The sequence below is a fragment of the Mixophyes fleayi genome, chromosome 1 (genome assembly GCF_038048845.1).
Source record: "Mixophyes fleayi isolate aMixFle1 chromosome 1, aMixFle1.hap1, whole genome shotgun sequence".
Taxonomy (NCBI): domain Eukaryota; kingdom Metazoa; phylum Chordata; class Amphibia; order Anura; family Limnodynastidae; genus Mixophyes; species Mixophyes fleayi.
Genome location: NC_134402.1, coordinates 26,937,594 through 26,963,636, shown reverse-complemented (window position 1 = coordinate 26,963,636; position 26,043 = coordinate 26,937,594). Strand labels below are relative to the sequence as shown.

The following is a 26,043-nucleotide window of genomic DNA, read 5'->3' as shown; positions in this document are numbered from 1 at the left end:
AACGGTACGACCAACCAAATGAGGCGACAATCATCCATTTGGGCAGACTTTCGACCATCGTGTCACTACACACACTGACCCGACTTGTGAATGAGCGGTCGTATGTCGGCTGATTGAGCCGATTATTGGACGAAAACCGTGTAGTGTGTACGCAGCTTAAGATATCAAAGTTTTTGACAAGAGCAAAATGTAGCTAAAGTTTAAATGGAAGAAATCTATCTAAATATCTTGTCACTTAATTCAGATTATTGTTGAATTGTCATATATATATATATTTATATGTGTATATATATATATATATATTTATTTTCAAATGGGTATTTAAAAATATAAGTATGTACTTCAATATTGGTGTTATGTCCAAAAATATATATTATGTTCCATCTTCAATCCTTATAATGTATTAATAATCATTATTCAGTTGGTGTAGTTAATTTGCCTATCTGAAATAGTCTTTGTAGATGTACAAAATAAATATTCCTCAAATAATTGTCTTCAAATTCACTGTTACTTCTCCTAAAATGGGACTCTAGTGGAAAGAGAGAACAATACCACGTTTCCCAGTCATACAAGACATGTATTGGAAGGATCTGCCCAACCCGTCCTCCATTACAAGTCAACTTTACTTCATCACAACATGAGAGCACAAAATGGCCGCCAGTCTCTCATGGCTTCCTCCCCTCACTCCACGAGCCAGAGAGGGGCGTGGTGTCCACGGTTGGCCACATCCAAGAGTCATCGCTCAAGGACAAGTGCAGTGTCTCCAAATCAACTTTTTTATTGCCTGTATTGTCTTTAAGGTTATCGTGTTTCACTACTTGTGTTTTGCCAAAACGCTTCGTGTAAACCAAGATGGCAGCCAAAGACAACACAAGGCAGAGCCTCGTTCTGGTGGTGACATGAGTAATGGGAGCTCTTGGAAACACTCCTCCCCGACACCAGCTGCCTTCCTACCCCACCCCCACCCTCAGACACTTCCCCCGCTGCGGATGCACAGAGCTGCACGTACTCCAAGCCTAGAAACAACGTCGCTCCCTCCGCCGTCCGGAACTATTTACTCCCCCTTCTGTCGCAGTGACACCGAGTACGGCGCCGCGGAATAGCCTGCCCTTCTCATATGTCTATATTCGCTGTATAATGTAGTTATACAGCAGACGCTCAGCGGATATGGGTTAAATAAGAAGCGGTCTTAGTGCCAGTTGGGGACGGTGGACTATTTTCCAAGAGAGACGTGTGACGGCCCACGGCCGCTTGTGTATATTATTAGCTAAGCAGGCGGATGAATACGGTGTTGTGGTATTCGTCACTGGATTCCCCAGCGCTGTAGGGGGAATCGCTTTAACTTGGAGTGGAGGCGGCTATTGGGGAGGGGCTACGGGACTCCTTGGCAACTTGCGCTTGATCGGCAGTGTGTTTCCTCCAATCGCTGCTGGGAGTTGCTTCTGCCGCCCCGCCTCCGCCCTCTTGCGAACCAATGGCGGTCTGAGGGGGCGTGGCGTGGACGGTGAGCGTGCAGTGTTTGTCCTCCTACCCTGCATAGTAGTGTTCTGGTGCTGGACCGAGCTGGGCGACTGAGGGGGCAGCACAATAGACTGGGCAGCCCGGTGAGCGAGGGACTGGCTGACACTAACGTGCTGACAACCGGTGTATGAGAGCGTGACCACGGTGAGTACCGGGCAGCTAACGGCTGTAACTGCCGCCTGGGCTCTCAGCCACATAGGATGCGGTCACCGTGCTGACACTGCTGACTGCACTGCTGATGGGCTCTGGTACAGTGGGTAGGGTGAGGGGTGATGTGTCTCTGCCATGCACTGCTGTATGCATGATGGGCAATATACTAATATTATGTGTAATGCCTCTGGGCTGCATTGTAACAATTCGCTTTGTTGGACTTGTCTATTAGTGGGGAGGATATACTGAGCATGTCCTGTGTCTTTACCCCATAGTAACTGCATGTAGATCCTATGTTGCATGTAGATCCTATGTTGCACGTAGATCCTATGTTGCTACATGTTTTGTAGCCCCCTCCCCTTTTCATTCAACTTCTCCTTGGTAAATGTCAATAATGTCAAATGTCTGCCAAGTCCAGTCTGGCTGCCTAAATTCAACTTATACATTTGTATGGTAATATAGAAGAAATAAAGGGGGATTAAAACAGAATCAAATATTTGGTTTGCAATTACCCCCCTCCCTTGCAACCGTCATGTGTGTCACCTCTCTCAGAAGTAAACATTTAGCCATCAGTCCAAAAAGTTCATGTGTTGTCATTGGTATGCAATGAAGGGGCGTGTACTTGTGGTAGAGCTCACATGCACCCAATCCATCAGCTTGGTCATTGGAGTCATCGGTGTTTCTGAAACACCAGCAACGCCCTATTTTTATTTTTTCCTTTCTTGATGAGTAACACAAACATACACTCTAAATGTGTGCATTATGTTATGACCCTTTCATTGATATGAGAGCAGTTTCTAACTTTCATCTCTTTAATGCTTTAGGAGTTGCAATGATGGTGCTGACGCACCAGGAGAGCTTGAATGTCTTGGTTGGGCAGAAATTTTCTGCTGTGTTGGGGAATGACTTGCAGCTGGACCACGCGCAAGTGTTGGAGTGGCCGTGGAAATATGGTGTCATCCGAGCCGCCTCCCACAAAGATGTTAACTCTCCTGATTTAAAGGTATGTGTTTGTTTGTTTTTTGTTACAATACTGTTTGAGTTATTCTAATATTGCTATTGAGTAAGTATAATGACTTGTAACTAAGAACATTGTGTTGATGACTGTCTGGTCGTGATCACGTCAGCGCAATAGTCAGCACAATACTTCTTTCTTTTGTTAGTGTAGTCTGTCATCTACGAGGCTTGTAATCAAACTCATTGTTTCTCATCTTCTGTCATTTTACTTGGTGATGTCTTTCAATAGTTGGCTATCAAAGGCTAGTGACGCAATGGTAAATCTGGTGGCAAATATTATTGCATGGGCTTTGAGTCACACACTTTTCGTGCACTTGTAGTTAGGTATGTCTGGTTCTGTTTGCTACATACGTAGCGCATCAACTGTATTTTTCAGTTGGGAATATTAATCTGAAAGGAGAACTGTCGCACTTGTCAAAATCTGTGTACCATGGCTGCAACATGCTATTTTCTGATCTTCATTGGCCATCGTGCATTCGGAATAAGCCCTGTTTGTATATTGGGCTGGATATCTTTTTGAATCCCCAAACTCCTTTGGCAGTCGAGTATAAGCTGTGTTCACCATACTATGGGGGGGAATTCAATTAGTCGCAAAGTGTCTCCGGAACGTCGGTGAGACACTTCACGGTGGAGACTTGATGGAAATCGAGCAGAGATTTCTACTGTAATTGCCGGCAATGTGCGCAGCGCGATGTCTGCGTGCCACATCACTGACAATTGAATTCCATATGCAATGTACTAAGTGTGTGATATGTGCCTATATGTGAGCCCTCTCGATGAGCTTATTCTTCCTAAACTAGTCATTTTGGTGCCTGTCCTTGGGTGCCCTCAACAATGAAGATTTAGTAGATCTCCTATGAATTAGCTCAGATGTTTTAATTATTGACTGATGCATTTAATACTATTGATATGTGTTACTTTTAATTTGTTCTGTGTATTTTGAAAACATGCAAGTATTGACTAATAAAGTATTGTTAGAAACCATTGCTTAAACTATACAAATGGTGGAGTTGTGTTGGAAACAAATTACCTTGAATGTTTTCTGTGACATGTCTTACTACAAGATGGTAAGCTGCTCTAGGTAGGTAGGACTACATGCGTGGGATTCAGTTTTTGTGGTAATTCTAAATCCATAGATAGACTGACACGCATTTTGCTGTCTGCCAAAACTTGCCTTAATTTAACGGCGTGGTAGACATTCAGGAGCATGGTGCTGTGTCCACAAAAGCAACTTACAGTCCTGAAATGTTGACAAAATACATGGGGACTTTGACCCATGAAACGTGCAGCTGTAAAGCTCTACTTCTCATGTCATTGGTGATGCCCAGGACAGTTATGATTGGTTCTTGTAGGGAACACAAGGATGTGGAGCTTGCACATCGCTCTGACCAATCTGCAGCAGTGTAAACGCACGTGGTTCTTATCGTTAGCTGGTACACTCGGGTGCATGTGTATGTCCGAAGATGGCAAGGATTCTGTGAAATAGCTGCAACTTTGTAAATTTAATTGTACCAAGTGGTTCTAGCAAGAATTGTGGTGGGGTTGGAGGCTGGTAGCAGACAATCTTTACTTAGAGTAGCAATAACAACTTCTCTGATAATATGTAAATTTCTACAGTAAACATTACAAGTTCATTTACAGGAAGGAGTAACAACATGTTTGTGTTGTTCAGGGGAGGAAACACGGTAGACAAGTGTGTTTGGACATCCTTACCATTTTTTTGCCTCATGCCTTGTTGGTGACCCTTTCAACTTATATTCTAGGGGTGTTTTCTGGTACATTATAATTGTTAATATTCTCTTTTTATACTGTCAAATCTTCATGTAACATTGATTGACAATCTAAATATAACAACATTTTTAAATCGTTTTGGAGGTGCTTCACAGTACACACAGTAGTTTAAAGCAAGTAAGATTGTAAACTTTCTGCACAGCGTAATATTGTGTGAAGTTTATTGGATGATTGAAGTTGGTCAGCTTGTATTTGCATGCATTGATAGCTATGTCTGTACTGTCAATGTTTAGCAAGACAAAACACAAATGGTAACCAGCTTGCTATTTATTGTACTGAATAAGGATAATGATAGCTGTACTCTCCAAGGATTGACATATGGAGCCAATGACATGGAGGGGGGTAGAGATTGACATATTGGAAATTTTCAGGCTATGTGGTAGTTGGTCTTTATGTTGCTTGTATGATTTTGCCATAGACTAGCAGGAGAGTACTTAACGGTCTAGTCTGATTGAAAGTATTTAAATGTTGAGTTCTGGACTTGAGCGCTGATGTCAGATTGACCATGTGTGTTTCCACCACTGAAGTATGTTGGATCTTTAGTTGGTCTATTGGAAGGTTGACTATTTTCCAAAAGTCTGTATCACATCAGACACTGATGTACTGCCCGGCAATGAATGCTGCATGCTATACCAATGTACTGTATGATAATGTTAACTTTGAGAGATCATTCATTGTCAAGTGTGGGCAAATTATATAGGATTTAGGTGCTAATATGGTGTTTGAAGAGGCAGAGTAGATGTTAATCCATTGGACTTCATCACAATGACTCCTGAAAATTAGGCACCAGAAGTAATTTTTTTTTATGGCATATTGGGCTACTAGTATTAGTCCAGTCTTAATAATTGTGTTACCTGCCATCTTATGGGCTGAGAATTCCTCCTATCGCTGTATGTCTGTAATGCCACTTGTTTCTATTAATTGATGTTTGCTATATATGTGTGGGGTCGATGGTTGGGTATGTCATTATGCTTTGTGTTTGATAGTGTAACGCACATGGAAACACAGGTCCCTGTTTAATAGAGCAGTCTGCTTTCCAGTTGTAAGACATTGCACTAAGTACCCAGTGTTTTAAAAATGTTATTGATTTCCAACAAACCCCTTCCTTCCCTTTCCAGAGAAGTGTTGTGGTGATGGTTGTACTTGCTAGTAGTGACCTTCACACTTAGTTTGGTTCCATGTCTGCCAGGGCACCAGTAAGGGGGGATTGGTTACAGTTAGGTAAGTTGGCTGCAGGCGATGCATGTTCTGTCTGTTATCTGGCCCAGGTGAGACTAATATTGATCTCTCGGGCGCTATGATGGTCAGTATGGAAAACCAACAAGAATAATGAGAACTGTGTGTGATAACATGGTATTCTGGTTTTCTGTTATTTGTGGTTGGTGATTTGTAGTTTAACAGTTTGTTAGGCCATGTTAGAATGATAAAGGAATATCATTGCCAATTCTCCGTGGCTTGTTGACTGAAATGAGCTGTGTGACAGAGTCCAGGCCGTTGTCTTCCTGTGAATGTCCTATGCTGGCTTCTCTGGCCACCCCCAGCTGTTGTGTTAGGAAGCTCCCTGTGTAAGTACTGTCTGCCTTTCCAAGGAGGGGGTTGCTTGCTGCGTGTAAAGTTGAGACTAGCAGGATGGGAGGGAGTGTTTGGCTTGTTATACTTGAGTCATGTTAAGTTAGGGGTGTAATTCTATCAAACACGGCTTTGTTTATGACTGTTTTACACAGATGCTCATGTTTGTTTTAATGCACTGCATAGGAACGTGCAGATTGAGACACATAATATGTTCTTATTTCGCAACTTGCTTTTCATATGTTGGTGTATTCTAGGAATGGAAACTGCAAACACTGTATAAAATGACAGCTAGCAACCAATGTAAAATATATGTAGAAAGTTCTTCCACTCCATATAAGCTTTTTGTTTCTGTAATTTAATGTATCCCCTCCCTTTCCACTCTGCCCGTCATGGTTGCATTTTATAATGTTGCCTTTGTTAAGTGTGGGTTCTGGATAGTATTTCCATAGGGCAACCTCAAATTTCCAAGTCTGAGCCAGCTAGCCACGTGCAATTTTCATGCAGAAATAAAATTATGTAGTATAAATATGGCCAGTGCTGGATTGCCCAGCTAATAAGTGCCATGTAAACATACACTATTGGTAGAAATGCTTTAACCCTGAAATGTGTGTGTTGTTGGTATTATCAGCCAGGCAGCATGCTCTCCTTGCTTCCAGCTCTGTGACTCCTCCCACTAAGGGCTTCAGCCACAGTGAGCTGTTCTTTCATTTTCTGTCCTGCTGTCATTGGCTGGCAGCCACTAAATGAAGTGATGTAATCTGTCATATGATACCAGTTTAATCAATGGCTGTAAGCCTTTACACGTGGGTCATGTTTATCTTGCCCAAGTTGCTATTTAGCTAGTCCTGCTCTTTGGTTTATCAAAGTGTTTTAAACGGATCTGATATCTAATTATTTCTCATCGTAGGAGAAGGCTGGGTAGTAGAAGCTCTCCTCCTTGTTAGGTCTGCTATACCATGGCTTCTTCTGCTGGGGTCCTTTTACAATCTCTAAGTGGGGTTGTGGCATCTCCGTGGCCAGATAGCAGGCGTGAGAAAGGAGGAGACAAGAATGCTTGCATTGCAGATTGCATACTATAAAAGGAATGTGTCCTAGGCATTGTGCAGGCTACTGGAGGAAAGGAAGCAGAGGGTCTGAGCGGATTAGTCTGGCAGCTGTGCACTTGAATAGATATAAATATGGAGCAGAGATTGTATTATACGATGCCTTCCTTCCCCCCCCTCCTCAACAGTTTGTAGTTTTGTTTTATATATTTTTATTAAAATATCCACATAAGTATTAGGACAGGTGCCCTGTGGGTGTTAAAGTGCAGACCTTCATTGTGTGGGAACAGTAGTGTCTGCCCTGTTTCGATGTTCTAGTCACCACTGTACACTTGTGTGCTGCACATAACTTGTAATAATGGACCCAGTCTAAAAGAACATTCATGTCAACACAGATCTTTATGCATCATTGTCCGCCTTCCTGTATTTTAGATATTCTGCCACAATAAGGATCTAACTAGGATCCTTATAGGCCCACTCTGCCCATATGTTATGAAGTTTCTTTCCCTTCCTACTGCAAGATCACAAACGCTGATTCATAGTAATGCTACTTTAAAGATCATCCATTACTCAGTAATGTCGTGAAGCATGAGGTTAGTCACCGAGCTGTGGAAACTTGTATTACATTTGTTAATATTTAATAAAATGGCAACATTTTAAGCAGCAGTAACTAATAATGAATAAAATGTGTACATAGAAGTGGATGCTCCAGCTCTAGAGCTTACTGTTCATTCACTGTACTATTACTGTTCATGGGAAAACATGCAGCTTCTAATGTTCAGGCGTCTAAAAACACGACCTTTCTGAGCTGATGTTCATTTTGAAGACATTCTTCAGCCTAGCACGAGTCTCTTTATCGGATCAGATATGGATTTAAGCACCCATGTAATTTCCAGAAATTCTCAGATAACGACAAAGCAGGAAAAGAGGACATTTCTGGTGAATCATAGTCCTTACCCCTTGCTTCCGTCCTGGTTTGTGTACATGTAAACATACTACTCGCTGCCACATGTTGCCTCTTCCCTCCCCCAGCACGAGGAAAGGTTACAAGACACTCCCTTATTGTACCAGTGCAGCCTTCACACACTTCCTGCTGTAACATGCACTGTTTACCACTGAGAATTCCATCTGTAATCAACATTACTAATATATATATTTACAATCATTGGTTGGGAGACAACTAGTGATTGACCAAATTGCTTATTTTTCATTAATCTTAAGTGTCTCACCCTGTTATTATGGAGACTGGATATCTACAAACGCTGCTTCTCGGCTTCCATACAGTTATTGTTTCCTTGCCGTCTGCCGATCTACCTTTACCATACAGTATTTCTGTACACAGCGCACAAATAGAACGACTGTCTTTACAGGTGCCAATGGGTTGAAGCACATGTAGGTTACTGGTCCTAAATACATACAGCAGTCTAGTACTCCTCTTGTCTGTCTAGTCTATAGTATATTTTTTGCCTGGATGTACGCTTCTTGCTGACTTCCACATATTATAGTCTAGATGACTTTATCAGCAGTCTCAGAAATGTCATCTCTCTATGAAACACTGCTTTGTTGTGTGGAGGAATGTTTACTTAACACGGTCGTCAGACTGCTGCCGTTTAAGCTGCATGGCATCTAGTGCCCCGTATGCTTCTTGACAATGGTGCGTGGTGTTAGTGATTCATGTTGTATGGTGGTCGGTGTCTCACATGCTTCTTATGTCTGCAGGTCTGTGTGGAGTTTGACGATGAGCCCTGGGAGAAGAGGGAGTGGGTTGAGATGTATAGCTCTCGTGTCCAGCTGTTCCTGGTAGAGCACAGCTTGGCAATTGCAGACCGCAAATGTCCAAGTAACCCCACTGTGTGTGTACTGTGCCCAGCAATGGTGAGTATCGCGCAGCCTTCTCTGCTGTAAGATCTGACTTGTGTGGGGTGCTGATTCTTAGCAATAGTTAATCTCTATTAGCTACACAACCTCTGAGGTTCTACATCCTGGAACAAGACGAGGGACATTTATGAAGACTGGTGTTTAATGTACAGGGGTGGGGGTAAGGTTGCTGGTATGGCAGCCAGTGAGACTGTCATATTGTAGCGCAGCTTACACAATGGATGGTTTACATTTGTGTAATTTGTGCTCCAATTGTCCACAAGTCCATGTCATATAGCGGAAAAGCTTATATGTTAGTGTATGTTCTCTACACAAAAGCTCATAAGCTCATAACTACACGTTTTGTTTGATAAAAATGGATCTATACTTTTTTACTTGTGGATTGTTTTTTTTTTTATTCTGTTTTAAAATAACTTTTTGTATTTTTCTTCCTTATTTTCTCTTACAAACAGCAATATAAAACATTGGTGGGCAAGGTCTCTATGGAACCCTTCACATGCATACAGTTCCTTGGGGACAAAAACAAGGTCTTTATGAATACAGATGTCGTGCAGCCTGTGCTGGTAATTTTGTTGTCTTTTTGTATTTTTATTTCAATTATACCCACATTGTTTACTGAACATTTTTGAAAACATGATGAAGCCTTTTGTCACCAGGCCCTCAAGACCTTTTTTTTTCATTTTTCTTTGGCCCTATAATGTGAGCAAACAATGTGTGCAATTAGTACACAATACAATAATTATGTTGAAACTTGCTGTTTGATTTAACTAAAGGTGGACATGAACGTTAACTGGGCATTATAAAATAAAGTCCTATATCTTCATAATTGGCACCAAAAAACACGCCTAGGATTAGTAATCTTAATGAATATCCGTGTAAAGAACATGGGAGGCGTAACTGCTCCCCGGTACCCAGCTTTAGGGCGTGCTGTAGGGACAGGCTGCCTCGCACCCACCCGCTGAGTGATTCCCTATACTTGTATTGTAGGATCGTGAGAACTTGAAACAGTTTATGAATGGAAACAAGACCTTTAATAAACCTTTCCAGGATCTTATAAGGAAAAATGTGGATGAAAGTCGCATCCTGCAAGGTGAGCTTTACATCTCCTTATTTAGTGTGTGTGTTGTTTCTTTATGTAAAATGTGCATTTTGGTTTATGAAAACAATATAAAATATAGCAGGAGTTCTAAAAATTCATGGTGGTTCTTCCAATTGATGGCGCTAAATCTCTACCTTTTATTTTTTCTGAAGGTGCCAAGAATTTAGTTGGGACATCTGTAAGGGTGTACAGTATGAGTGAAGGTTTTCAATGGTTCACTGCACGTGTGGTGAATGCAAACAGCAATAACCGGACTCTGCAGATTAAATGTGAACAGGTAAACGTCTGAATAAGGGGGTATATATATATATTATTGTGTTTCGGGAAACTATCTTTGTGCTGATTGGAGTAGTCCGAGCAGTTATGCTCCACTGTACTGCCTCAGTTGTGTCTGTCTGGAGGGGATCCATTAGTGAGAGGTTTTACATTGTTGCAATTGATGTACTTTTCAGTAGCTATATTTGATTCCTAGGGGTAGATTCAGTTCGCCGCGTTGTTCCACAGTCCGTGCATTATTTCTGTTACTACAGTAATGTCTCCGGATTTTTACTCGCGCCTCATAGAGCTGTGATCAAAAATCGGTGGCGAAATGAACATAGTAAAGCTAATTGGATCTATACCCTAATGTCAGCAAAGCATTTCATACACATGATTTGTTTAAATATAGTTAATTTTTTTTTTTTTTTTTTTTTAAGGTCCCCAATTTAAAGATTATTGACCCAGCACTAATACATGTTGAACTTGTGCGTGCCTGTGTTGATAAAGGTAAGATTTATTTTCTGAATACGTTGTCACCTACACATTGTGTATTGCTTCACCACACACGGAAGCCCCATTAATGCTTCAGTTCACACTGTAGTGGGACATACCTAGCTGATCACATGGTGCTCTCATCCAATCATGGGACACCCTTTTCGGTCAGGTATGTCCTGTTGTCCAGTCCACCCAGAGATGTGAATTTAAGCTGTTTTCTACTCTTTAACTGATTAACCTTTGTAAATTATTTCAGCAAAGATCAAGAAACCTCTGAAAAGGTCACATGAGGACGTCCCAGGGAAATCTGATGCAAAGCAGAACAAAGTTGAACAGGTAATGAGTTGCTTAGGTAAGCTTTAATCTAACAGTGTGAATGTTTCTGTGGATACTTACCCTGTCCTCTTTAGGTACCTATAAATGAACCTGTTCAGAAGCCAAGCTTCATTACATACTCCAGAGATGATGGGAAGACATTGGTAGTAGTGGACAACCCCAAATCCTCAGGGAACCCCCTTTTGAATTTTCTAAAAGCACCGCTGGAGAGTGCAAAAGCTGATCATGCAGTGAGTGGACCTTTTACAACGGTTTCTTTTGTTCGCTAAATGTGATGGGTTTCCTAGTATAAAAATGGTACAATGAGTTGATGTATTTTTAAAAACAAAACAAAACTTGCTCATCCATGTAGAACAGTTGTCTGCATGCTGCCATGATTCTTGCTCTAATCTGGACTTTTACCTTTCTTCATACGTTGTCATTACTGTTCCGTGGTGCTACATCAACCCAAGGTTCATTGGGGGTGGGACTTTTTTTTATCTCCTGGGTTTTGAGGTTTCGTTCAAAGTTAACAGTACTGTTTTAACAACCAAGAAGCGGGCAAACAATACAATCCACAGTATAATTTCTTCTGTTAATGGTATTTGCATATTCTGGTTAAGATCAAATAGAGACCCCTGTTGTACTATAGTTTCCAGATAGCTGCCAGGGTGAGATGAAGCTTTTCATGTATTGTTAATTGTAATAAAAAGCTTATTCTGTTATGAATATAACGCCATACATTTTGTTCTTGTAGGTGGCTCCAAGTTTGTTTTCCAAGCAGTCTGTTCCGGTTGGGTTTGGAGAAGCACTGCTAGGATGTACAGCTACAACACCTGCCAGCCAAATCCAGACACCCCGTGCCACCCCACCACAAGCAAACTCCCCACCAAGCTTTGGTGCGGCGACGCCTCTAGGGTGAGGCCGGTTAACAGATAATGTTTATTATAACGGTTTATAATGCATTTTGGTTTGCTGTGGCTACTCTGTGAAAATGTATAGACTAAAAAAATGTTTTGTTTTTGTTTGCAGGAAATGTACCCAAAATTTACCAGGTGAAACATCCTCACTTCTCAATGGTGAAGCCAACGGCGAAGAGAAGAATTTGTTTCTCAGTGCTGCAATGGCACAAGGCAGTAAGGTGTTAGGATTTGGCTTGTCAGAAAAGTCCACCAACACTTTCGCATCGGGTGCTGGTTTTTCATCTTGGGCCAGCCAAACAAATGGAGAAAATGGACTTAAAGCTGAAAACCTCTTTGCAGCCTTTACAAAACCCTCAACTGTGTTCCCAAAGGGCTTTGAGTTTTCAGTGGAGCGGTTTCCTGAGAAGAACACCCTCTCTGTGATGGATTCCCCACGCCTGGGAAGCTCGGAGTCTTACAAGAACCTGACGCGGCAACCTGATCCCAGCCCTCTTGTGTTCAGCACGTCTCCCCCAACGGAGACAAAACCTGTCGCCACTTTAGCTTCGGGCACCATTGAGATCAAAAGCAAGCCACAAAGTATTGCTGCTGAACAGCCCCCAAAAGTAGCAGCTTCATGCAAAAGCCCCATTAAAAATGATGGGGGTAAGTACATATCGTTCAAAAATATGCCATCTCTACAACATAATGATTTACTGGGAAGAATTCCAATATATAGTATAAATGAACTTCACTGCATCACGTTTTTCTTTTGCATTTGTCAGATTCTAGAGTTTTATTCTTGTGCAAGTGTCATTTTAGGCTACTCATTTCTATAGTTCCAGTCCCACAGCTTCTAGTTGTGTCCTGTCAAATGGATGCTTTTTATTTAGTATAATTTGGAAATGAGTGATCCTTCACTTTGCGGATGCAGGACCATGTTTATAATCTTCTCCCCCTACTATATTTTGTCCCCACTACAGGAAGGAAGTAGCACTGTTTAATTGTCCTGTCTTTAAAGGTAGGGAAACTAGGGGAGTTCTTTGCTATGTGTGTGTTAGATTTGTAAGATGCCACAGCGCTTTGTAGCGCCGTACAGTAGAGAAAACAGAATAGACATGAAACAAGGAAGACAAAATAAAGTCGGACCTGAAAAAGGTTAGGAAAGGGCCCTGCTCATGAGTGCTTACATTCTAATTGGAATAGGGCACAGCTGTGACAAGAGGATCGACTGTGACTCAGAGTGGAGACTGGGACAAATGTGAGGGTGCATTGGTAGAAGTAGTAAAAGCGAGTAAATATGTGAAGGCTGTTGGAAAATCTGAGCGTGGTAGGGCATTCCATAAGTGGAGAGCAGCACAGGAGAAGTCTTGTCGGTGGGAATAGCAGAGATCACTATCCCAGGTAGTCACTGTGACTACAATGTACTGCTGGTGTAGTGGAGTAATATAATTGGTACTCGATGGATTCATCTCGCTTTAAGGCTTCTTTTAAAGTTCCAAATGGCCGTCAGTATGTGAAAAGAAGCCTTATGGCGAGATGAATCCATCGTGTACTAATTATATTGCAGTTATGCAATTATGTTGTAGTGTTTGTACTGTTGCTGATACAGTGCTGGTATTTTCTGTCTCTAGTTACATACCCAAGATCTATATTGCTGGACCCACAGAAGCTGAAGAGGCTCCATGCTAGTGGAGACTGCTTTGTGCAGGATGGCTCTTGTAATGACATTGCTCCACATCTTCACAAATGCAGAGAATGCCGTCTGGACCGCTTTGGGCGGAGCAAAGAACAGCGAGACGCTGCAGTCTTTTGTCGCTTCTTCCACTTCCGGAGGTGAGAGCAGTCTAAATGGCCATATTCCTTTGGCCACAGAGAGTTTAAAGAAAAAAATATTCTTTTAATTGGATGTCTAAATTATAGATGTCCGATCTGAATGCTGTTATTGTAGTGCAATAATAGCATTGATATCACATTGTCACGAGAAATCCCAGAGACGTCACCCTAGGTTAGTATTCCTGGATCCTAACTGATTCGGCTATTCTTGCAAAGCATTACTATCGCATCCATACTGACTGCCTTTGTAGTTCTCAATAGACCATTACCATGTATTTGTATTAAAATTAGGGGAGACCTATTAGCGTTCTAAAGGTCTGACTTGGCTTGAACTGAAAAATTAGAGAGATCCCTGTTTCTCCCTATAACTTCTTAGGAACTTTATTAAATGTACATGCTTGGTATGCCTGTAAACAAACTAAGGTCATTTTCAGGGATTTCTCTAAGAGGCCTTTGGTAAAATACTATGGAACAACCTATTTACTGTGAATTGTAGTTAATGGGTGTATAATAAAACTATCTTTCACTATTGTTGCCAAAAGAAACGCTCTTTCTAGTAGGAAGAAAAACTATAATATATGCTTGGATATGAAAACTTTAAAAAGCAAAACCCTGAAAATGGGTCTGGTGATCAACATGGCACCCAATAACCTGCTGTCTGTTATTTCTAGGTTACACTTTAACAAGCACGGGTTACTGCGGGAAGGAGGCTTCCTGACTCCTAATAAATATGACGCTGAAGCAATAAACTTGTGGCTTCCGTTGGTGAACAATGTTGTGGGTCTGGACCTAGACACGGCTAAATACATTCTGGCAAATATCGGGGACCACTTCTGCAAGCTTGTTTTATCTGAAAAGGAAGTGCTGGCTTCTGTAGACCCACAGAGTAAGAGCCTTGTGATACTGTCTCTGTTTGATTCTCTATGTTTTGCAAACTATATATTAAAGTACTTGCCCATTTTTCTGTTGCAGAACAAGTGGCCTGGAAACGTGCTGTGCGTGGGGTGCGCGAAATGTGTGATGTTTGTGACACAACCATCTTTAATCTGCACTGGGTTTGCCCTAAATGTGGCTTTGGAGTGTGTGTAGACTGCTACAGAATGAAAAAGAAGAGTATGAGCATTGGTAAGCATCACGTCCTGTGCTTAAATACGTTTAATAGATTTTCTGCGTTTCTTCATTATATATATTTCCATGTAAGTGATTGACTAAGTATTTGATTATTGTCCTCAATAGGTAGTGATGGAAATGAATCGTTCTCCTGGTTAAAGTGTGTTAAGGGACAGCTACATGAGCCTGAAAATCTAATGCCAACTCAAATTGTTCCAGGAAAAGGTAATTGGTTATCTCTTGGGTATCTCTTTGATCATGATCTCTCCACCCACCCACATCCATTTGCGTCTGTGTCCTTCGCAACAGCAAAGACCATAGGAAAGGACGAAACATGACTAAGTCCACCTCTCTCTCTGTCTTACAGCACTGTATGATGTTTGTGATGTAGTTCACTCTGTTAGAGGAAAGTGGGGAATCAAGTCAAATTGTCAGTGTTCCAGCAAGCACCAAAAGCCTTTATCCAAACCAGTAGTGAAAGAAGAGGTGAAGCAGGTATTTAGTCTGGGCTGCTGTGTGTGGGGCTTGCGACCTAATAAGTGATTGTTGCATATACTTATGAATGTTCTGTTTGCAGAGTTCTTCAAGCACTGAATCCACCAATGGATCCTTCCTGCAGCCGAGTAAGGTGACCTCACCGGATCCGTTATCTGCTTCTAGTAAAACGCCCTTGTCTTTTGGCTCTGGCCCTTTAAGTTGGCTAACAAACATGCCCAATGCAACTGTGAATAAAGAAAACAAAGGTACGTCTTCTACAATATTAAGTCATGTGACCATTTTTAAGCAAAATTACACTGTTTATTATTTAAGTGATTAGTACAGTCTCCCTCAATGGTCAAGTGTTTTTATTTATCTTGGGCCTCCTACAGATAATCTCTTCACATCCGCGTTGAAAACCGAAAGTAAAGCACTTCCCTCCTTTGCTACGTTTGGGAAGCCTGCATCCAGTCTGCAGACGTTCAGCAGCTCCATTCTGTCTCCTATGAGTAGTAACAGCTCTGGCTTCTTGCGGAACCTTCTCAATTCTTCTAGCACTAAAGTAAGAATCTACTTTTTCCTGACATGTTTCTGGTCTTCCTGATTTACTTCTAACTCTTCCTGCAGCTGCTTCTTACCTTGATGTTCAGCACGGTGCTCCTTGCTTATCTGGCAATATGTTTCTTTCTACAGCAGGAGAGCAGTGAGAAGAGCACGCCTAAGCTTCTTGATGACATATTTGCATCATTAGTACAAACAAAACCTGTTACTGACCCAGTTAGAAAGCCACAAGGACTTGCAGTCCAGCCCAGCCTCATGGGGTTCAATACACCACACTACTGGCTGTGTGACAATAGATTGCTCTGCCTGCAAGATCCCAGCAATAAGAGCAACTGGAACGTCTTCCGGGAGTGCTGGAAGCAGGGGCAGGTGAGTGTCAGATTAGACTTCCCTGCTACATCTTTAAGTATATGTAGTAACAAATCTGAAGGTGTAGCTGTTTAAGTACAATCCTGCGCTGTATGTATTCTGTTCTGCTGATTCGATAGAGGTCACCTGTTGTGTCTTGTAAATAACACTACACATTTTAGGCTGTACTGTGCACATTGTTCTATATTTAGTAGATTTAAAAATGCAAATCTGGAACTGGTAATCGAATTGGTCTGTATGTCGTAACACCTAAAACACTTCTTTCCTTTCTTGTCCCCTCCAGCCGGTCATGGTTTCTGGCGTCCACAAACAACTGAATAGTGAGCTTTGGAGACCGGAATCTTTCAGGAGAGAGTTTGGGGATCAGGAAGTGGACCTGGTGAATTGCAGAACTAATGACATAATCACAGGAGTGACTGTCGGGGATTTCTGGGACGGCTTTGAAGATATCTCCAGTATGTATGATTTGCTATGAATTGTTTAAATTCCTATAGGAAACGGAAGTTCTGATATTAAATGGGGGAATATATTAAACTGTCAAAAGCATTGCTAATGCTTTTGGCAGTTTAATAAATAGTCCAATATTGGCATTATTCTTAGCCTTGTGAGCCACACCCTCTCTACCTCCCTGTCTGTATGACCCAATATTGTTGTATTACTGTGTGTTTCCAACTGTAAAGCGCCACAGAATTTGCTGGCGCTATATAAATAAATGATGATGATTAGTCTAGCTGCTGCCTCATCTAATCAGAAATGGATCAGGATTATGGTGGTTAATCTGCATTTGAGGTAAATGGGTGTTATGTTTTTTTTGTTTCAGGGCGCCTTAAAACTGATTCTGGGGAAGCAATGGTGCTGAAATTGAAGGATTGGCCTCCTGGTGAGGACTTCAGAGATATGATGCTGTCGAGGTGGGATTTATTTTTATTTTGTATTTAATTTTATATTTTTTTTGTTTTATTTTTCTGTTTGTTTTTGATTTCTTGAATCTCCAGTGCATTGATACACTATGTGATGAAGATCAGTCTTTGGTAGTGAAGGCTCAGGTTTATGTTTTACATATGGGGCAGCGTCACCCAAATGTGTACCGAACTGTCACCCCATTGACTGACTCCTGACTGACTTATACCCTTTACTGAACTGCTTGATAAGATTCCTAGAGATTTACCCACATTGTCCAACATAGAAATTCAATGTATCGTTTTGATCATTATACTAATGAAAAAATTATAATGTTTGGGGTGTTTAAATTGAGTTCTCTTTCATATATTAACGTAGATGAAGATCTGAACAAATTTAAAGTCACATTAATGCAGAGATTTATAACGTTCAGTAGGGTTCCCAAATGTTCTTGCACCACAGTTAATCATCGGTAGTTTGAGTCTCTAAACATATTCTAGAGCTGCTTACTCAAATGAAAACACAATGGTATGGTAATTAAATACAACTCTAGTAAAAAAAAATACAAACCAATATACAAGTATTGCTCTCTTCTATATTCTTTTTGTTAATGGAAAGTCTATCTTTTTTCCTGGCAGGTTTGATGATCTAATGAAGAATATCCCACTGCCTGAGTACACTAGGAGGGAGGGCAAGTTAAACCTCGCTTCTCGGCTTCCTTCTTACTTTGTCCGCCCTGATCTGGGCCCCAAAATGTATAATGCTTATGGTGAGAAGAAAAATTGTTGTATTCTTATCCAGAAAGATACGAGCTGTGACTAAGGACATAGCTCCTAAAATGCTGTCTCTTTGTATCTTGATGATTTGACTGCTGCAGTGTTATACTATAAATATTTGCCTTTTAAGCTTATTAAATTTGATAAAAATCTAAAATTGTTAGTTTTTTTCGGAACTGGGATTTTAGTCACACGATTGGTTTCCGATGATATAAATCCTGATTAATGAATTAAGGTCCTTCTACCAAATCCAAGTTAAGGGGGATATCAGACTAGGCCTCATGATTATTGTGTTTTTTGTTTTGTTTGTTTATTTCTTTTTAAATTCTATACATTTTAAAGTGCCTTTCCCTCTTGAATAGGTTTAATTACTCCAGAGGACCGGAAATATGGCACAACGAACCTCCACCTGGATGTGTCTGATGCTGCCAATGTCATGGTCTACGTAGGCATTCCAAAGGATGAAGGGAACCAGGAACAAGGTATGCTTCTTCTTCCTCTTGTTTCTATCTTCAAGTTACCCCTTATATTACACCAATACCAACCACTATTGGGTCTTGTTTCATCTTGAAACAGAAGTGCTTAAAACTATACAAGATGGTGATGCAGATGAACTGACCATTAAGCGATTTGTGGAATTTAAGGAGAAGGCTGGAGCTTTGTGGCACATCTTCGCAGCGAAGGACACAGAGAAAATCCGACAGTTCATGAAAAAGGTATCATACATTGCTGAACGGTAACATACAGATATGTGGTCATGGGATGTCCTGCGTGTAACTTGCAGTTGTGGAAACCTATTTCTAATTCTGCTTGCTCATATTTTATTCTAAGGCTGGCATCATAGAAAAACAATGATGAATTTTAGTTAGGTGTAGTACACTGATATAATTGGGATGAGCTGCAAGTTAGCACTATCATCAACATTTATTTATTTAGAACCAGCAAATTCCATAGTGTTTTAAAGTTGGTAATAAAACAATACTGGGTAATACAGACAGAGGCAAGAGGGTCCTGCTCGCAAGCTAACACTATACTTATAGAGCTTTCTTCATTTATCCTTAATTTATATAGCTCTGTACAGACTATTTGTTTTTCACATCAGTTCTTGCCCCAGTGTAGCTTACAGTCTAAATTTCCTAGCCCACAAGAAGAGACGAGAAGTGCAGATTTTCTCTGTGTTTCTATATCTCGCCTTTCAGCTCAAAGTGGACTGTGATTCTGCCCTTTGTCCATGTTGGGTCTCTGGAAGAAGAGGTCTCTCTTCACTCCCTGGACATTATCAGAGTCTTGAAGGACCTAAGTCCATAGGACCATTGATGTACACAGGACAGATGACTTTTTGGTCTTCTGTGGTGCCCACAAGAGTGGGTTAGCCGGTGTCCAAGCGCACCAATGCTAGATGGGTTACCACTGTAATTTGTCAGGCTTACATTGGGGCTGGAAAGTCTCTGAAAATGTGATGGCACATGCCACCAGATCAGAATGCCTTCTGGGCATTGAGCCTTGGCAGAGCAGCTGTCAGGCTACCTGGTGTTGGCAAAGGTACAGTTTTAATGTTTTTGCATCCAAAGAGGCCAGTTTTGGACGTAAGGTGCTATGCACCACTACTTCTGCACGTTCCCTCCTGAAGGGACAGTACCCCAATGTTTCTATTGTTACCCATGTGAATGAAAGGGAAAGCAGGATTATTTTATTTTACCCCACTCTTTATGTTCTTGTTCTTTGTTCCTGTTATTTTTTGTTAGGTTCTGTTTTTCTGTTGGAGAATTTTTTCTTTCCTTTCTCAGTCCTGCTGCCTCTGTCATTGTTAAAAAATAAAATTCTGAAGGTCCCAGCAAACTATGGTGTTACGATAGGGAGGAGCTTGAACTTTTGAGCTACATTTTAAATAGCCAAGTTTCAGTGCAATTTCTATATCCCAGTGTTTCTAGTGTCCCTTGATGGGCATAGAAAAGAGTATTTACCACAAGTAACGCTTCATATTCCTGTGAATTCTGTAGAGAGCGTTAATTGCATATATGCTTAGAAATACTGCCATAATGTATGTTGTGACAAAACAAAATAACATCATTTGTAGAACATACGGATGGTGGGTGCCACTCGCAGAGAAAGAATGGGATATATGAAGTTTGGTTTTGTTCTGTCTCTCTAAATAGATAGCAGAGGAACAAGGCCATGAGAACCCTCCTGATCATGATCCCATCCACGATCAGAGTTGGTATCTAGATACTGGATTGCGGAAGCGTTTGCTCCAGGAATATGGAGTTCAGGGCTGGGCCATCGTACAGTTCTTGGGAGATGCTGTCTTCATTCCAGCCGGAGCCCCTCATCAGGTAAATAAGTCCATAGCTAACGCTGATAAAAGCAGTATACCTTATGTAAGTGAAATGCATATTTAAAGGAAAATTTTACTGTGGAAGTTGAATACTAATTGATGGCTTAATGGATATTGGTCCTTTTTGGAATGTTGTATATAGATCACCTTATGATTTTTTTTGTTATTTGTTTTTTTACACTTTAGGTCCACAACTTATACAGCTGCATAAAAGTGGCTGAGGACTTTGTATCCCCAGAGCATGTGAAGCATTGCTTCTGTCTTACTCAGGAATTCCGCTATCTCTCCCATACACATACAAACCACGAGGACAAGCTGCAGGTACCCATCACCTACAGGGAATGCCTCTGGCTGTAGAGTAACTGTTGTATATTCACAGCAATATTCTTTGTTTGATTTTTACTAAGTGACAAATATTAACATTTAAATGTTTCTGATACTTTAAATTTAAACTTAATGGGGACCTCTATTGACCAGTCAGATTAATTTTCATTGTCTGTATATCCATTGGATCTACACAGCCGATCTGCTGTCATAGTTGTGCAAGAGCAGTGAAAATACACATCTGTCTAGAGAATAAAATTCTGTGAAGATAAGGGTTGGCTTGTTTTTAACACCCTCTGTGGGATTTTATTGTTTGGGTCATTCTGTGGAAGGATTCAATGTCAGTGCTTGGATTTTATCTGTAGGTTAAAGAACCCCTTAGTGTAAATTATAGTCATATTGAAAAGCACAGGTAAGGTTATTTTGCTTCGGTATTCAAGCCCTTCAATTTGAGTTAAAAAAATAAATAAGATTAATGCTTGACTAAGTTTTAATTGATTGCAAGTGCTTACCATCTACAACTTGTGACACCATTACTAATTGATAATAGCAAGTGATTATAGTAAATTGCACTTGTAGCTTACACACAGCAGAGGCAATCCGTTTGTTACCTGAAATGATATTCGGTCTCTTTTCTAGGAACTAGTGACATTTCTGAGGAGTCCTTAGTGTCTTCTCTAGGAACTAGTGACGTTAGTGAGGAGTCCTTAGTGTCTTCTCTAGGAACTGGTGACGTTAGTGAGGAGTCCTTAGTGTCTTCTCTAGGAACTAGTGACATTTCTGAGGAGTCCTTAGTATCTTCTCTAGGAACTGGTGACGTTAGTGAGGAGTCCTTAGTGTCTTCTCTAGGAATGGGTGACATTAGTGAGGAGTCCTTAGTGTCTTCTCTAGGAACCAGTGAGAAGTCCTTAGTGTCTTCTCTAGGAATAAGTGAGGCTGAATAATGGCTCTGCTCACTGAGCAGGCAATAGGTACACTTTAATGCTACAGTTATGTAATGCAGATTGTCTCCATACAGGTAAAGAATGTTATCTATCACGCTGTGAAAGATGCAATTGCAATACTGAAAGCAAATGAAGCCAGCATTGGGAAGGTTTAACACTGAAGCATAGATACCGCACAATGGATGGACTTCTTCTGGCAGCTTCTCTATATCCATCACTAGTTCGGTGAACATTTACCTCGTACACCATGTACCCCAACATGAGCTTTTAGGAGACGTTTACAATCCCTGGGATGGTTAGAAGATGACAAAGCAGAAGTGAACACCCGATTTGCGGATCAGTTCTCCGTAGCTGCAGTATCCTACTACTAACACCTCTTTAGAGGTGCCATACTAGATGATAATTCATTTGTTTGAAAAACCAAAACACTTTTTTTAGACTGTACAAAAAATACCTCTTGTTTTTGGACACTCTCCAAAAATATCCTGTAAATCTGATTTAAATATCCTGTCTTTTTTTTTTTCTTAAAATTTTGTGAGCTTATACGGAGGTAACATAGTAAAGATTTTTTTTATTATTATTTTTAAAAATAAATAAAAGCTATTGTAGCCATGAAGCATTACTGGAATGTGAGTTCTAAGTAAAATGTAAATAAGCAGGATCTTATAATTTTACATTGATTTAGAACTAGCACTGACGTGCCTGGAATTCTGTAATTAAATGCATTTATTTAGATTTTGTTGACTTGTATGACTTTAAGTTAATTAACATTTCTTTGATTTATTACTTTGGCCGTATGGGAGAGGGAAGGGGAAGACAAAAAGCCCTGGTTAGATAACGGGTCTTTGAGTACACTTGTATTTTTTTTTTTTATTACTTTAAGTACTTGAAGAAAAAAAAAAATAAACTGTAACTTGTGTTCGTATTTATGAATTTGATTTATTCTGTTGAATTTCATTGTTTAGCTATAAACAATAACATTAAAAGGTTTCATGGACACTTAAAGTTGCCCTTTAATTTTTTTTTAAATGAAATAACTGGAGTTTAGTCAAATACAAACCTATGTTAGGAAGGGTCTGTGCTTCTCTCGGAGCAAGTACATTGTGTGGCTTGGAGGATTTGTACAGAAGCATAGCCAGCCAGTGATGTCGCAGTAGCTCAGTTGACCGCTTTATCAGCTTTTTGACCTGTATAAGATCAGGACACTACCCTAAAGATGCGGAAGTCAACAGAGTCCCAGAATCTCCATGTTGTAGCTTGGTTGAGCTTTAGTTTTGATGACTGAGAGTGGGGGCAATAGAGGCCCTAGCTGCTATGAAGATGGGGCCTACCACATATATCTTATGTTGCTGAAAATACAGAGGATATATGTGTGAAGCAAGGCTATTTCTGAGTCGGGGAGTTATTAAGCAGAAACCCATAAAATCTGCAGTTTTGTACAAGACCAGAAGATATGGAGTAAGCTCCCAACCCCCGCCCCCGGTTTCTCCAGCAGAACTTAAGACACAGTAGGCATAAACTTATGGGTGAATAAATACAACATATCTATTTAAGGAGCATTTCGAATGGTTCATACATTTCAACATTTTAAACATGTTCAGAAAAATGTGTTTCCAATCCTCATCTGAGTGTGTCGTGTGAAGGTCTACTTTCCATTGGAATTGAACAGGAAGCTTACAGTCCTCAATGGAGGAGAAGTGGAGCGTGTACCATGAGGAGATTCCCCTAGATGGTTAGATGGGGATTGTTGTAAATGTATGCCGGTGGGGAGGAGGGGATTGAGTTGGGACTGAAGCCAAAGGTGGATTTGAAGGTATTTATGGAAGTCCCTAGCAGGAATCGTGAAATGGGCTTGAAGGTCGAAAAGGGAAGAATTGACCATGATGTGGTGTAGTTTAACATTACCCTGTGCATGACCGGATAGTAGGCTCAGGTTAGGTATCAATTTGAACAAACCTTATATAGACAGATTGGAGGATGGAAGAGTAAAATCAGCGGTTAAATGTACCAGTTTATCCCACGTCCTAAGGGAGTCTCAGGTACTTGTAAGAGAAGGCCGCTGAGGGTCTAGACCTAATGTCTAGCCACAACAAATCTGCCAGAGGAATCAAGTGAGAAGAGTTTTGCTCAAAGGAGGCTTAGGGCTTGGTAGGGTTTTGGGCTAACCAATCCCTGAGTTGCTCCAAAAATACAAGTCTAGGTTGGGGGAAGAAATTCCTTCTTTCAATTTGGACTGTCACTTTAATATTTGCCACCTTAGGGCCTTTACCCCTTATAAAGCATCCTTAGATTTTATTTAAACATTTTTTAAGAAAGTGGCAAAGAGAGAGGTAAGGAATGGACAAACAGGTGTAGGATTTTCAGAAGATGCATCATTTTTACTGCCAAAATCCTGCCTACCCATGAGCCCTCATTGCGTTAACAGGGAGGATACTAGCAATAGAATTGCAAGGAGTTTCACGGATATTAATAAATAAGTCAAGGATGACGTTTGCTAAATCATCATTATTTATATAGTGCTACTAATTCTGCAGTGACACACACACACACACACACACACACACACACACACACACACACACACACACACACACACACACACACACACACACACACACACACACACACACACACACACACCCCCCAAGAGAGACTATGGTCAATTTTTATAGCAGCCAATTAACCTACCAATATGTTTTTGGAGTGTGGGAGGAAACCGGAGCACGCAGGGGAAACCCACGCAAACACAGGGAGAACATACAAACAGCCACACAGATAAGGCCATGGTCGGGAATCAAACTCGTGACCCCAATGCTGTGAGGCAGAAGTGCTAACCACTAGGCCACTGTGCTGCCCACATATCGTTTTACTTGAGAACCTGGTGAGCTAGGGGAATAGCTGTAGCTAAGATTTTAGATTTAAGTTTGTAAAAGGGTGCCTGAGAGTATTCAGGATCCCTGTTAGGTGCCATTAGAATTATCAAATCGGTCAGATTGAAAGCAGTTACTAAAGATACTCTATGATGGACCAGAGTACAGCATGGAGAAAGCATCCACAAACGCATCAGTAAAGGAAAATTTGATAAGACGGGGCATATACACTATGTGGATAAAAGTATACGGACGCTTGACCATTACACCAACAGGGACTGATATGACATTGTATTCAAATACATATACTTTGATATGGAGTTGGTCCCTCTTTTGCAGCGATAATGGCTTCCACTCTTCTTGGAAGGCTTTCAACAAGATGTTGGGAGTATTCTGTGTGAATTTTTGCCCATTCATTCGGTAGAGTATTTATGAGGTCAGGAACTGAAGTTGGACAAGAAGGGCCTGGCTTGCAGTCTCTGTTCTAGTTCATCCCAAAGGTGTGCGATGGGGTTGAGATCAGGGCTCAGTGCGGTCCAGTCAAGTTCTTCCACAACAAACTCATCAAACCATGTCTTTGTAGTCCTTGCTTTGTGCACTGGGGCACAGTCATGTTGGAATGGAAAAGGGCCTCCCCCCCCCCCCCCCCCCACACAAAAAACTGTTGCCACAAAATTGAAAGCATAGCATTGTCCAAAATTACTTGGTGTGCTGAAGCATTAAGATTGCCCTTCACTGGAGATAAGGGGCCTAGCCCAAACCCTGAAAAACAGCCCCATACCATTATCCCTCCTCCACCAAACTTCACAGTTGGCATAATGCAATCAGACAGGTAACGTTCTACTGGCATCCGCCAAACCCAGACTTGCCTATCTGACTCGCAAACAGAAAAGCGTGATTCGTCTCTCCACAGAACACGTTTCTACTGCTCCACAGTCCAGTGTTGGTGTGCTTTACACCACTTGCCACCATTGGTCTTGATGTGAGTGTCACGCTCCGGTCCTGCATACGGGCACCTGTCTCGTTCCCTGCCTCTTGAAACTTGATCTTGAAACTGGCATGTCCTGGCGTCAGGCTCACACCATTCTTTGATCTACAGTCAGATCTGCGCAGGTGCAGGGTCTTGTTTTCCTTCAGGACCTTCTCCCTTTTCCTTATTGGCTGTGTTATTGGAGCACTATTTAAACCTCCTGGATTCACTTGTCTGATGCCTGTTCTTCAAGCTCACTTTCTGCAGCCTGTGGTTCTGGTTCCTTTTCTCCTTGTGGATTGCGTGCACTTCAGTCTGCTCTCAGCTCGTGGCCTGTGTTGAACTATTGCTGCTCCAGTATCTCTATTACCATCTCCAGAGTACTTTATCGTGACAGCCTCGGTTCACAGTTTTTGCGCTTACATTAATACCAGTGGAAGTTCTGAACTCTTCAGCTATGGAATCAGCAGAGTGTTAGCGAGTTTTACGCACTATGCACCTTAGCAGTCATTGACCCCGCTCTGTGATTT

At 41.2% G+C, this 26,043-nt stretch overlaps 1 protein-coding gene across 2 annotated transcripts; it reads left to right on the top strand.

The window, feature by feature from the left end:
* The first annotated feature begins 976 nt into the window (after window positions 1-976).
* Window positions 977-22,598, top strand: KDM3A (lysine demethylase 3A). Of its 2 annotated transcripts, none has more exons than XM_075193997.1 (27): window positions 977-1,665; window positions 2,496-2,674; window positions 8,814-8,969; window positions 9,425-9,535; window positions 9,960-10,062; window positions 10,224-10,348; window positions 10,767-10,836; window positions 11,081-11,160; window positions 11,235-11,390; window positions 11,897-12,057; window positions 12,172-12,707; window positions 13,676-13,877; window positions 14,549-14,763; window positions 14,850-15,002; window positions 15,114-15,212; window positions 15,355-15,473; window positions 15,565-15,730; window positions 15,857-16,026; window positions 16,158-16,394; window positions 16,678-16,849; window positions 17,215-17,305; window positions 17,933-18,063; window positions 18,433-18,552; window positions 18,647-18,786; window positions 20,227-20,403; window positions 20,592-20,726; window positions 21,748-22,598. In XM_075193997.1, exons 2-27 carry the CDS (start codon window positions 2,504-2,506, stop codon window positions 21,826-21,828), a joined length of 4,077 nt encoding a protein of 1,358 aa, XP_075050098.1. In that variant the 5' UTR covers window positions 977-1,665; window positions 2,496-2,503; the 3' UTR covers window positions 21,829-22,598. The 2 variants fall into 2 exon arrangements, with proteins under 2 accessions (XP_075050098.1, XP_075050097.1); XM_075193996.1 differs by having other exon boundaries at window positions 978-1,665; window positions 15,355-15,482.
* Window positions 22,599-26,043: the final 3,445 nt, after the last annotated feature.

Excerpts from the sequence above, each read along its gene's own strand:
- KDM3A (XM_075193996.1), top strand. The coding sequence starts at position 2,504 with ATGATGGTGCTGACGCACCAGGAGAGCTTGAATGTCTTGGTTGGGCAG. Across the intron at positions 18,553-18,646 it reads TGAAGGGAACCAGGAACAAG|AAGTGCTTAAAACTATACAA; the intron begins GTATGCTTCTTC and ends ATCTTGAAACAG. Across the intron at positions 20,727-21,747 it reads ACCACGAGGACAAGCTGCAG|GTAAAGAATGTTATCTATCA; the intron begins GTACCCATCACC and ends GTCTCCATACAG.